Below are 12,877 nucleotides of genomic sequence, written 5' to 3'. Positions count from 1 at the left end.
GGAGGGGGACAAGGAAAAGGTTACCGTCCAGCATTTATTAACTGAATGGCACCCAGGGGTTGCACGTTGGGTGTGAGTGTGTGTGTGTGTGTGAGATACAGCGCAAACACAATCCGTGTACCGTGAAAATAAGGCAATTGCTAACACCGGTCCCTTTCCCTGTTACACCTCTCTACGATTTTGTTTTTTAATTTTTTTTTACAAACCAACAGGATCGTTTGTAATTTCACCGCAAGCGATCCTCGAGCTCTTTTGTTGACGCGCGGGGGGTGTGGGGGGGGGGAGGGGGGGGAGGGAAACAATAACTTTACAAAGGGACAGAAAACACAAACACCTAATAAATGTACCCCCCATTATTTTCATTAATGTTCGCATATAAACAGGATTATTTATTATTGGAAATACCTGTTTGAATTGCTCCTCGTACGTCCACTCGGTCTGATCCTGGGGCTGCGGGAGCTGCGGGTGTGGCGGGTAGGCGAGCCCGCCCAGGGGGCGCCGCTGGCCCGGTAGCCGCGGCGCCTGGTCGCTGCGCTGCACCCCGGGTTCCTCCTTCACTCGACTGACCGCTTCCTCCGCCATCTCGTCCTCAAAATCCTCCTCTTCTTGTTCCTCCTCCTCGGCCGCCGCCATGTCCTCCTCAGACCCCATGGGGTCGGGGAAATGCTCTTCCTCGTCGCCTTCCATCTCCTCCTCCTCCTCCGCCGCCTCGTCTTCCTCCGACAGGGCCTCGCTGCTCTCGGAAAGCCTCGGGCTGCCGTCGGGTTCCATGCCCAGCTCCCGGTCGCCTCGTCGGGTCAGCCCCGCTCCGGCTGCGGCCGCCGCCGCTCTCATGGCTGCCAGCGCTGCGGTTTGCTGCGCCGCGATCAGGCGCTGCTCGTGCTGCCGCTGCTGCTGCTGCTGCCGCCGCGCGCCTGGCAGTTGCTGACCGGCCGTTGGCTCCGCGCCGCCCGCGCTCCGGCCCTCGCGCTGCTCCATCTCGTGCTGCTGGCGCGCCTCGAGCTCCAGGCGCGCGCGCTGCTGCCTCTGCAGGTTCTCCATCACCGCCTGCAGCTTCATGGCCGCCGCCTCGTCCGTCACCTCACACTCTCTCTCTCTCTCTCTATCCCTTCCTTCCCTCCCTCCCCTCCTCCTGGTAAGTGTCCTTCCTTCACTCTCTCTCGCTGTCAGGGGGGCGGTCAAAAGCCTCTTGTTTATGAGCCGCTGTTACTAACTGACGGGCAGACAGATTCCACAGCTTCCACATGGCCACTCAGGTGTTGCGCTCTCCTGAGGCGCCCCGGGGTGGGGTGGGGTGGGGAGGGGGGGCGGTGGACAGGTGGGGTGTGGGGTGGGAGGAGGAATAAGAAGCTGTTAGGGTTGTCACAGTTGTAAGTGAGGAACATTTCACCATTTCTGCTTCTGGTAAAATGTTAAAACTTTTGGGTTTTTTTTCTTTTTAAACAGAACAATGCCGAGAGGGGTGAGGATCCCAAACCATTTATTTGGTCCATTTGGACTTGGGCAATTTTTTTCCCCTCCTTTTCCTGGAACAAATTGACTCCTTTCCACTGGGGTACAGTACCCCCCCATAGCTCACCCCAAATGGCCAGTGTTCCACTGTGAGCTCCCACAATGTGCATCCATTGACCACTATATGGTCAAGGGGGTCCCAACATCTTTAAACAGTGGTGGTCAATCTTTTATGATCGGCCAACAAAATTATTTTTTTCATTGAATATTCCTTGATTGCCAGAAATCAAGAAATATTCAATTTGAAAAAACCTGAAAACACACTACTGATCGAACACAGACTTTCCTAGACTTGTGCAGGGCGTGGGGGGGAGCGTTTCTTGAAGGCCCCACAGGCTACATCCAGCCCGGGAGCGATAGGTTGGTCACCAATGATCTAAATGCACCCACCTTTCAGGAGGGCACCAGATATTCAATACAAACAATCTCCTGGTGGGGAGGTAAGCAGGTTTTCCTTGGTCCCCTTGCACCGTGCAACTAAGCAGGTTGCAAACCAGTAACTGGAAGTAAGGATTATTCCGACTCAACTCCTATAACATGTAGGAGTAGGCCATTCGGCCCTTCGAGCCTGCCCCACCATTCAATCATGGCTGATCTTCTAATCTAACTCCAGCTAATAGGCTAAAGCCCTTGGGGTAATGTGGTCCTAGCTTTTTTATTGGAGGTTTTGCCCCACTAAAACTTAAATAGAATCATGTTCCTCAAATGGGAATAAGATTGTTTCCTAGGTTCCAAATTGTCAAAAGGTGACGTGGACCTAATTCCTTGCTCACGACCACTCAAGCAATTGAAGTAGCCGGATCACCACTCCAACTCGGGCAAGCTCATGGTGTGAGCCTGCTGACCAAGAGATCGAGGTAGAACTCTATTCCAGTTTCTCTGCTTTTTGTGGGTCAGATCAAACCCTCAGATCAGGACACTTTGACATCCCAATCCCAGCTAACAGAGGTCCAAGGGCAGTAAGCTCTGTCCTCCATGAATAAGTCATGTTTAACTCTACCTATACCATTCAAATCTCAAAGGGAGAGCACTGCCAAGTGAACAGCCCAAGGAATAATTGATAAGAACAGATACTACACTTGATCCTAGTCAAAAGACCGCAAAGCGATCAGATAGAATGGTCCAACCTGGACAAGTAGCGGGAAGTTTGCCAGAGCAATGGCAAGCTATATGTTTTTAGCTGCTGAAACTACAGCAGTTCCCCCAACACATACTCTGGGCAGTGTAGGCCTTTTCACGACTAATCCATCTTACTGCTTTGACTTGGACTACAATAGGCTGAAGGAAAACCCTTCCCTGCATGCCCACAAGCTTGGAACCATCAAAAAGAACTGTTTGGACACATGTCTTATATGCTACAAACTTACCCTAATTGGGATATTGCTGCCCTTGAAGAAATGAAAATGATCAGAGTGCCCTTCAGTCCTTCTCAGAAGTTCATGTCCACCCCCAGACACTGATAAGAATCAATAATCAAGATAGATGCCCTTGTATCTTCCAATTAATACCTTTACAATATCTTCTTGAACCATATACTAGAGGGTACCAACCATCCCATTGAGTGTCCTAGTGTTCATGATGGTAATTGCCTGGAATCCCCAGGTGAGTCCTCCAACAGCACAATATCAACTGTAAACAGGAAACACTGCACTTCTGTCAAAAATGTGTGGAACACATACACCAAGTCCATCTCCCCAATGCAATCCAATACATCATTCATGCATACATTGAATAAGAAAAAAACTGGATGAAAGTACACACCCCTTTTCAAGAGGGATAGGCTGAGTGAGCCTTTCATCAACAATTATACAGTTCTTGGAGCTGGAATACCCATTCTGAATAAAATCCAACATTTGGTCATGTATCCCATAGTTTCCAGTTTCATCATGAGGGTTTCATAAGGTCTCACTTGTTTGAAAGCGTTACAGAAATCAATGAATGTTGCGTAGATGGGTTTTCCCTAGGCCTTACAATTATTTCAGAGCCAGAAATCTGTCCCATACACTGGTCATGGGAAACTCCATTCTCCTTTTGACTAATGCTTTCCAACAACATTAGATTCAATACTTGTATAAGATTACCTGTGTCCAACAGAACACTGATACAGTCTAAAGCCCAGATCTCTCCAATCCACTGCCATCCCTGACAATCCTAAGCCATTTTCTTCCTTCCCCGACAATGTACCATTATCTCCAATCAGTTATTACCCTGACATCACCCCTTTGCTGCGACTATCAATTGTCGGGATAATGGATGGTTGGAGGAGATGGTGTAGGTCACTGCCTACAACTATCCATCATCAGTCCACTTGACAATATACTGCCAGCTCTTGTTAACCCTGCAACCAAAGCCCTAATGTGAGGTCTTACTACCCAGTTTCAAAACATGTGAGATAGTGCTCTCAACAGCAAGCTATGCAGCTTTAGCTGGTAACCTTCAGCAGTACCTCATTGCACACTCCGGCATCCCAAACCCTTAGCTCTTCATGAGCCCGTGCTTAATATTCTCCAGAATTAGGTAAGGAGCATCCTTCCTGAGAGATTAAATGTTCTGTTCAATACTAAAGGAAATTTACATGTATAGGTGGCATATATGTGTAGAACTCTGAATGTGGTTTAGCTACGCTTAAGCATAGCTTGCATTTCTGCCTGTGTCAGACATCTGGTTGACCAAAAAAAGTCCACTATCGCCTCTGACCATCCACCACTATTCACGATCCATTGTCATCAGTGGCTGGGAAAAACAGGTCTGCAGTTGATCATTCAGGTGGGGGAATGAAATAAAACTGACCTAAAGTGGGGTGGGGAAAGAAAGATAAAAAATATATAAAAACAGGGCAGAAAATCAGAAGAATTATATGGTAGCAATTATGGAAATTTTACAAATTCTGGGGTATAGGATAGCTAAATATCTCAGTCTATGTGTTATTAGAAAATACAGATTAAGTGGGGAAGGAAGAGTATTAACATTACTGAAAGAGACACCAATGACAGTAGAAAAGGGATCCCCTGACTATTTCAGCGATCGCAGTCAGGAGGTGGAATCACTATGGGTGGAACTGAAAAATAGAAAAGGATGTAAAATACTGATTGGGCTTAGCTGTATCTAGAAGTGATGACCAACTGGAGGAATGTATGTACAGGGAGATAAGGGATGCTAGTATTGAAAATAATTAGGTAGTAATGAAAGATTTTAATGTGCGTTTGGACTGGTAAAACAGAAGGGTTTAAGTAGCAACGATAGTGCATTTCTAAAATGTGAACATGATAGCTTCCTCAAGCAGTATGTGTTAGAAGAACAAGAAAAAAGGCTATATTTAATTGAGCAATGAAACAGATTTAGAGAATAATCTGGTGGTTCGGAAATATCTTGGTTATATTTATATTTATCATAACAATAGAATTTAACATTAGGCTAAAAGGGACTCAGACCAAGGTCTTATACTTTAACAAGGCAAACCTTCAAGGTTAAGGGATGAATTGAGGACCATTAACTGAGAGAAAAGCTTGTTGGTAAATTATCTTACAAGCAGTAGTAAATATTCCAACAAGAAATAGATGTGTTTACAAAAGACTGACATCCCGTACCAGTGAAAGGCAAAAGTGCTGGTTTTGAGGGAAGACAGCTATGGTTAACAACTATGGTGAGAGCTAGTATTAAGCAAAACGAATACAGACAGAGAAGGGAAGATTACAGAAAAGAAGAAAAGGATCCCTCCTTCTGACATTATAAATCAACAGTGTTGTTGTTGGCCTTTATCATAAGTGGGTTGGAATATAAAACAAAGGAAGTGATGTTACACTTGATTAATGCCCTGTTCAGACCTATGTGCAGTTTTGAGCACCAAGCCTTGGAGACTTTACACGGCAAATTCACTAGAATGATACCTGGACTGAAGTGTCTTAGTCATTAGGGCAGAATGTTATACTGGGGTTGTATTCCTTTGAACAGAAGAAGTTGAGGGGTGATCTGAATGAGGTATTTAAAATAATCAAGGGAATTGAAAAAATGAATAAATGGGGGATCTTATGGTTACAGAATCCAGTGCAAGAGGACGTAATCTAGATCTATTAGAGCTAGATCTATCTGTAATCAAGTTAGAAGATATTTCTTTACTCAAAAGAGTTTGGGTAGTTTGGGATTCACTACCTCAAAGTACTGTTAATGCAGAGTCAGTGGGAGCATTTAAGAGGGAAGTAGATAAAATAGGGGAGTAAAAAGGGAATCAGGGGTAAGGATAAAAGCCAAACAAATAATAATAATTCTTGCATTTGATATAAAACTTTATCATGTTGTTGCAATGTCTCAAAACGCTTTGTTAGATTTTACTGTGAAAAGAGATCTTTAATGTCCATTTGAACAGGTGGATGGCACCTTGGTTTAAATATCTCATCCGAAGGACAGCCCCTAACATGCAGATCACCCCTGGACACACTGCATTGGAGTGAGTTCAAAGTCCCAATGTGGAGTTTCAACCCACAACCTTCTGACTCAGAGACAAGAATGCTACCAACTGAACCATAATTGAGTTACAGATTAGCCATGATCTCAGAAAATGGTAGAGCAGGCTCGATGGGTTGAATGGCATATTCTTGTTCCTATGTTCCTAATAGCTGAATTTAAATGGAGCAGAACTATATAAGTCATTAAGAATTGTTGTAACTGAGATTCTTGCCTGAGATAATTTGTATACAAATATATGTTAACAATGTTGAAACCACCAAGAATGTAATTAAATCTATCTCCAGTGTTTTGTTTAATTAATATTTATTGGTACTCCACTTATGCTGGTAGAGTTTTAACATTCCTTTGATAGCCTCAGCAGTAGAAATAGAACTGACAGTCAAAGCAGCCAGAATTTCTCAATCAGTTTTATCATTTGAACATGTTTGATCTTGTTGGGGAAATTTCAGACATTCTTGACTTGGCCACTAGGTGGGTACATTGTCTGGTATTATCACACGGCAATAATCTCAAGGAGCAAGAAAAGATGAGCAGAGCCAATTCTGAATTGCAGTGTTCACTGTCAATAGGATGTGTTAGAAATGGAGTTTGTTACAAAGAATACTGTACTGTATTTTAGTGGTCTGCAGCCCTTCATAAGTTTATCGCATGCCTTAGGGTTTCCCAAAATGCCCTCCTGCTGTTTATTGAAAGGGCATTATGTGAATATCAGTGAGGGCAGGATAATAATAATATCAGGTTAGGTCAGGTATTCTGGTAACCCTCTGTATGTCCGTCCCGTTGCCCATCTCTCCACCCCACCCTCTACCAATAGACGTTAAATACTCATTATTTGAGCCTATACCTGGACAATGGCCAGTTCGATGAGTTACTACCCAGGACCTGATTAAATTATTCCTTATTTTTAACGAGAAAGACACTACAACAGCAACAACAACTTGCACTGATACAGTGTCTCAGAGCACCCCGCCCCCACATCCAGCAAATATTGTTTGAGTTTGACATAGTTGAGGTCCTAGATAGGTTCAAAGGTCTGAAGACCAATAATTCCCTTGGGGCGGATGAACTGTACCCCAGAGCACTTAGTGAGACATGGCAAAGATTTGTTACAGTCATTATGAGAGAGTCAATCACCACTGGTGAGGTTCTAATAGACAGGAAACAAGGAATTGTTGTTCTCATATTCAAAAAAAGGTGACAGGCCATACCTAGTTATAAACCCATTAGCCTGAGTTCAATAATGCAGCCAATCAGAAAGAAAATGGTCTAATTTGCATAATGTAATCTAATAAATGGCAGCCAAGCTTCAGGAGGGCTAGATCTTATCTGACCAACCTCTTTCAAAGAGGTTCCAATTGACTTTTGGAAACCACATGATGTAGTGTACCTAGTCTTCCAAAAGGTGTTTGGGAACATGAATGTACCACATGAAAGACTCCTTCGTAAACCGATGTCACTGGGTATCAGGGATAAAACTTGGACATGGTTTGAAAATTGACTGATGGAAAGGAAGCAGAGGGTTGTTGTTGAGAACCTATGTCAAAATGAGTAAAGATATTAAATGGGGTGTCTCAGAGGTCTGTGGAAAATTATATGATATAATATAATCTTTTTTTTATTTAGTGAAAAGACAGGGCAAACCAAAAATCTAAAGGAGGCTGGTTTCTGATTGAGTTGAGACTTCAGTAATGATAATAAATAATAAAAAACCCTCCTCTTCGACCGAGCCTTTGGCCACCTCCGACCCTCCTTGCCCTCCACCCTCCCCAATCCCAACCCCCAGCTCGGGTCCAAATCTCTGACTGTCCAGTGCCTTGGGATGTCCCCCCGATGTGAAAGACGCAATACAAATATAAATTTGTATTGTATCTGAAAAGGTTAAATTGAGTAAAAGATTTTCAGATAGCAAAGTTGCTCATGATAGCAAAGGACGCATGATATTGTGCCACATAGGATATGTGCTGTCCTGGAAAACCACTTTCTTTGCACTCGTCACCATGAATCTTACATGCCAGTTTACAAGACATTACTGAGTAGATCTCCATTTCATCTCCAGAGCACCCTCAGCCTTGCTCCCTTTTCTGAAACTTTTCGCTCCTTTGAACATCGCTCACTTTACCATCCCTCCAATCTCTTTCTAAAAATTCAAATCATTTTCCATTTCCCTACCATCCCAAAGCCTCCAGCATTTTCCTGTCAGATATATCTTCTTCCTCATCTTGAACAATTTCAATCTCCACTTCACCCCTGCTTGCTCCAGCTTTTCAAATTTATCTTCCCATCTCTCCTCTCTCAATCTCTCCCTACACATCAACTCTGGCAACCCCCTTGACCTGGTGCTCATCTGGGACTCATGATCTCGGGCATCACCATCACTGATAAAGCTACCATATCATCTTTCTCAATTCCTCCACCCCACTCCTTGCCATCCAACCCACTATTATCCCTTTCTGCCCCTGGAAGAAAATTGCCCCCACGCGCTCTCTTCTGCCCTTTAATCATCTGTACTCCTGCCCATCTGGCTCTCTTCCTGCCATGATGTTACATCCTCGCTCACCCTCCTGCAAAACTCTCTCTTGAACATTCTCAATACTTTCACTCCCATCATTGCCGGTACTACATCCTACTCCTGTAAGTCCCCCTGGTATACAAGCCACCTCCGCTCCCTCAAATCACTGTTAAGCACTGCTGAGCGCAATAGACTGCTGTGAAAGTCACCAATTTATTTTCTCTATCTATGACCAGGCCTGTCTCCACCTCCTCGTTTTTCTTGATCTCTCTGCGCCTTCGACACAGTTGATTATGCTATCCTTTTCCACTGCCTCTCCTCTCCGCTCCACCTTCAGGTTCTGTCATCTCCTGGTTTCACTCTTACGTATCCCAACACCTCCACTTTCTATCTGCAAATGGCTTCTCCTCCCACATCCCACACTGTCACCTGAAGCATTCCTCAGGGCTCTGTTTGACTCCCATCAGGGTATTTCAAAGCGCTCTGAAACGCCGTCCGGTGTGGAGGGCGCTATATAAATCCAAGTTGTTGTTGTTGTTTTCACTACAGGCGTTGACAGCATCAAACTACTTGAATGTACACTCCACCTCATGCAGTCTGTGTGGAACTTTGGTGTTTGGCTCTCAACTGTTCTTTAAAACCTCACATTTGTGCTCTGATCCATTCAAATTTCCCCATTGGTAATCTATATTGTTGATGGAAAAGCTTCTGGGAAGGAAGGAGAGCTCTTACATCAGGAATGTTAAGAATTAAATTGGTATATTCAAAAGTGAGAGCTGTGTGGAAATTAAATAAAAAATAAAGAAGGGAAGAGGCATATTACAGAGTGACACAAACAACACAAAACAAGTAACTTAGAAATATATATTAAGTATGGGAGCATAGTTTTAAAAAATATTCAGCGTGATACAAAAATACTGTTGGGAACATTCCAGGCCCTGAATAATGTACCGTACATTATATGTAAATTAAGTGGATGATGTCATTTAGGAAGTTAATGAGAAAAAAGTTAACTGTACGCCCCAATTCCCTGCGACAAATTGGACTGATATATTGGAGATACAGTAATCCAGTTAATAATACTAAAAAGGTCTTCATTTTGCACAAGTTTAAGGTGAATTCTCTATACCATAGAAATTGCATCATTTTCCCCAAACAAATCAAGAATGTATATGATGTATATGTAAGTCTCTTTGAAACCCCAAAGATTAAGGAGGATTCAGAGGGATTTTTAAAAAAAATATGGGTGGTAAGAACTTTTCAATGTATTTTTAAAATATTGAAAGCTGTAATAATGGAACTGTATTTCAGACTGGTCCTCTAGGCTACCACCTTTGACAAATTTATGAAATAGCATATCAATTTAATATTCCATTTAATATTGGCAAGAGCCAAACCTCCTATATTCCATAGGAGATTTGGCTCTTGCCCCAGCTCATGAGGGGCAACAACCAGATGATATTAAGATAAAACATATCTGGCTAGCACAGGTTGATATTGAGGAATGGCCAAAATATGTCCAAATCAGGACAAGGTGTTAGTACATAATCTCTCCACCCCTCACGGTCTGGGCAGGTGAAGGTGCGCCTTCTAGAATAGAGGAATGTATAAGATGCCTTCACATTGCCCAAGGACAAAGCTGGGGAGTTAGCTTAGCAACCTCAACTCTTCAACCCCTTAGTCCTAAACATGAACATCAAATGCCACTGACTCTTTCCAAAGTCCAGGGAAAGATCTGGAAGGAGTTAGTCAGTTTCCTATTCATCAGTTCATTGAACAGGTGTTCCTGAATGCATATAGATACGTCTAGTTTGAAAATAATCATGAACAACAATATTGCAGTCCACATGGCTTTCACTTCCCTAGGGTGAAAGAAGTGATAGATTGCACACATCTGGCAATCCAATCTCTGACCGTAAATCCTCTGGCTGCTAGAGTCTAGCATACATGAACAGGAAAGGCTTCTATAACCTGAATGCTCATGTGGTGAAGGATTTTGATGAGTGCATCTTGTATGTCAATATTCATTTCCCAGGAGTTACATACAATGCTTGTATTGTCTGTTCCTCTGAGATAGCCAAAATGTTGATTAGGCCCAATAGACCTGAACAAGACTTCCTTTTCTGGGAAGCACCTCCCTTGTTTCCTCTCCCAAACATGTTTGTGCATCCATTTTATTTTGCAGTTAAACCAGTCTGTATTTGCATTCAGATACCAGTTATCATCTTGAACTGGTTGAACCAGCATTGAGTCTCTTTCTGAAACGGCTTCTGATTAGCCTACAGCCTGCCTGTCAGATTTTGAACCTACCAAAAACTAACAGTGAAAAAGTGCAGTTCTCATATGTAAATTTTTGGTGCAAAATTAGGTAAGACTATCACCCAGACCCATTTACTGAATGATCATATAATTAATGGAACTTTGGGTCTGAAGAATTATATCAAATATTTTTAACAATACATTAATGATAAGCGAATAATGAAGGAAGACATGAAGCCAGTATATTCAAGGTGTGAGGCCACAGCAGGATGGAAAGGTAATGTGGTAACTCAACATATATCACTAGCAAAGATGCTTCATGTAAATATTTTACATTGCATTTTACAGGAAGGTGGGTGTTGATAATGTAGGAAGATAATATAGGTAAATGGTTAGGATGTTAAAAGGAGATGAGAAAAGGGTTAATGGGGCTTAAAGTGGATAAGTCTCCAATTCCCAATGGGATCCAATCAATCCTGAGGGAAGTCACTGATGAATAATGTAGGCTCTGACTGTCATTTTCAGAAGTCTAAATACAGAGGACTAGAGATGGGAAATGTCATTCTTGTTTAAGAAAGGGAATTATGGTGATTCTCATGTCAGTTGTAGGGAAGTTGCTTGAATATTCCCTTGGGGTAGCATCTTGGATTCTTACAAGTGAATGGTGGATTACAATTACTTCAAACTGCTTTCAAATAACCATGTCATGTAAATGCCTTCTATTTCTTATGAAGGCAAAATGTGTTCTGGGAGAGCACAGTCATTCAAGGAAAAAGGTGCTGGATTGAAATCTTATGGTACAGAAATTGACTTCCTGTTTTAATTGACTGTCACTAATGATAGCTGCAGAAAATTCAGTGCTATATAAGATGCCATCTTATAGGGGAATTGTGCAAGTGTCGGGTGCGGGGCAGACGTAAAGAGTCAAACAAAAATGTAAGTCATTACAAAAATTATTTGTAAGGAATCAAATAAAAAGATGTAAGGAGCAAGGTATGGGCCATAAAGCAAAACTACACAAAATTGAAGGTAGTGTATGTAAAAGCACCTTTGATAATAGTTATCTTATCCATTTGTTCATCCATGGCATTTACTATTATTATTTATTGTTATTAGTCAACAGAGGCCCTAGCAGCACACCACTAACTACCTTACCAGCGATCACACATTCCCTTGAAAAATAAAAATACCACAGGAAAAGTGGTTCAACCTTGACTAACTAGAGAAGTTAGGAAAAGTATAAAATTAAAAGAAGAGGCCTATAATACTGCCAAAAAGAGCAGTAAACCTGGGGATTGGGAGGGGTTTAGAGATTGGCAAAGAAAACTAAGAAACTGATTAAGAGGGAGAAAATGGAATATGAGGGTAAACTAGCTAGGAACATAAAGACAGATTGTAAGAGTTTTTACATTTACATAAAGAGGAAGTGAATGTGGGTCCATTGCAGGCAGAGACAGGAGAAATTATAATGGGGAATAAAGAAATGGCAGAGTCATTACACAAATATTTTGCTTCCGTCTTCACATTAGAGGACACTGAAAACTTACCAAAAATAGAGGGGAACCTGGAGGCTAATGTTAGTGAGAAATTGATAGGACTAAAAACCAATAAATCCTCTGGACCTGATGGCCGCCATCCTCGGGTTTTAAAAGAGGTGGCTGCAGAGATAGTTTTGGATCTTTGTTTTGGATCTTCCAAAATTCGCTGGATTCTGGAACAGTTCCCATTGATTGGAATTGCAAGCGTAACACCAATATTTAAGAAGGGTGGGAGACAAAAAATGGGGAACTATAGACCAGTTAGTCTGACATCGGTGGTAGGGAAAATTCTAGAGTCCTTAATTAAGGACGTTGACGTGGGGCACTTAGAAAAATCATAACATGGCTTTACGAAAGGGAAATCATGTTTAACAAAATCTTATAGAGATTTTGAGGATATATTTGGATTTCCAGAAGGCATTCGACAAGGTGCCACATAAAAGGCTGTTGCATAAGATTAGAGCCCATGGAATTAAAGGTAATATATTAGCATGGATTGGAGAGTAGTTAACAGGAAGAAAACAGACAGTAGGGATAAACTGGTCCTTCTCAGATTGGCAGGATGTGACTTGTGGAGTGCCACAAGGATCAGTGC

The 12,877-nt window shown here is 42.4% G+C and overlaps 1 protein-coding gene and 1 pseudogene across 1 annotated transcript in view; both read right to left on the bottom strand.

Annotated features, from left to right (window-relative positions):
• The window catches only part of arid3a (AT rich interactive domain 3A (BRIGHT-like)), a 41,361-nt gene extending 40,239 nt beyond the window's left edge, over window positions 1-1,122 (bottom strand). Inside the window, exon 1 of the mRNA XM_007908289.2 lies at window positions 406-1,122. Within this exon, the coding sequence (XP_007906480.1) occupies window positions 406-1,059 (654 nt within the window). The 5' untranslated portion in view covers window positions 1,060-1,122. The remainder of the gene's footprint in view (window positions 1-405) is intronic.
• Window positions 1,123-2,410: 1,288 nt separating this feature from the next.
• LOC121850557 lies at window positions 2,411-2,621 on the bottom strand (annotated as a pseudogene).
• Between the last annotated feature and the right edge of the window lie 10,256 nt (window positions 2,622-12,877).

This window comes from Callorhinchus milii, unplaced genomic scaffold, assembly GCF_018977255.1.
Source record: "Callorhinchus milii isolate IMCB2004 unplaced genomic scaffold, IMCB_Cmil_1.0 Scaffold21, whole genome shotgun sequence".
Lineage (NCBI taxonomy): Eukaryota > Metazoa > Chordata > Chondrichthyes > Chimaeriformes > Callorhinchidae > Callorhinchus > Callorhinchus milii.
Note: the sequence above shows the minus strand (reverse complement) of the source record. Positions and strands in the feature narration are given on the sequence as shown.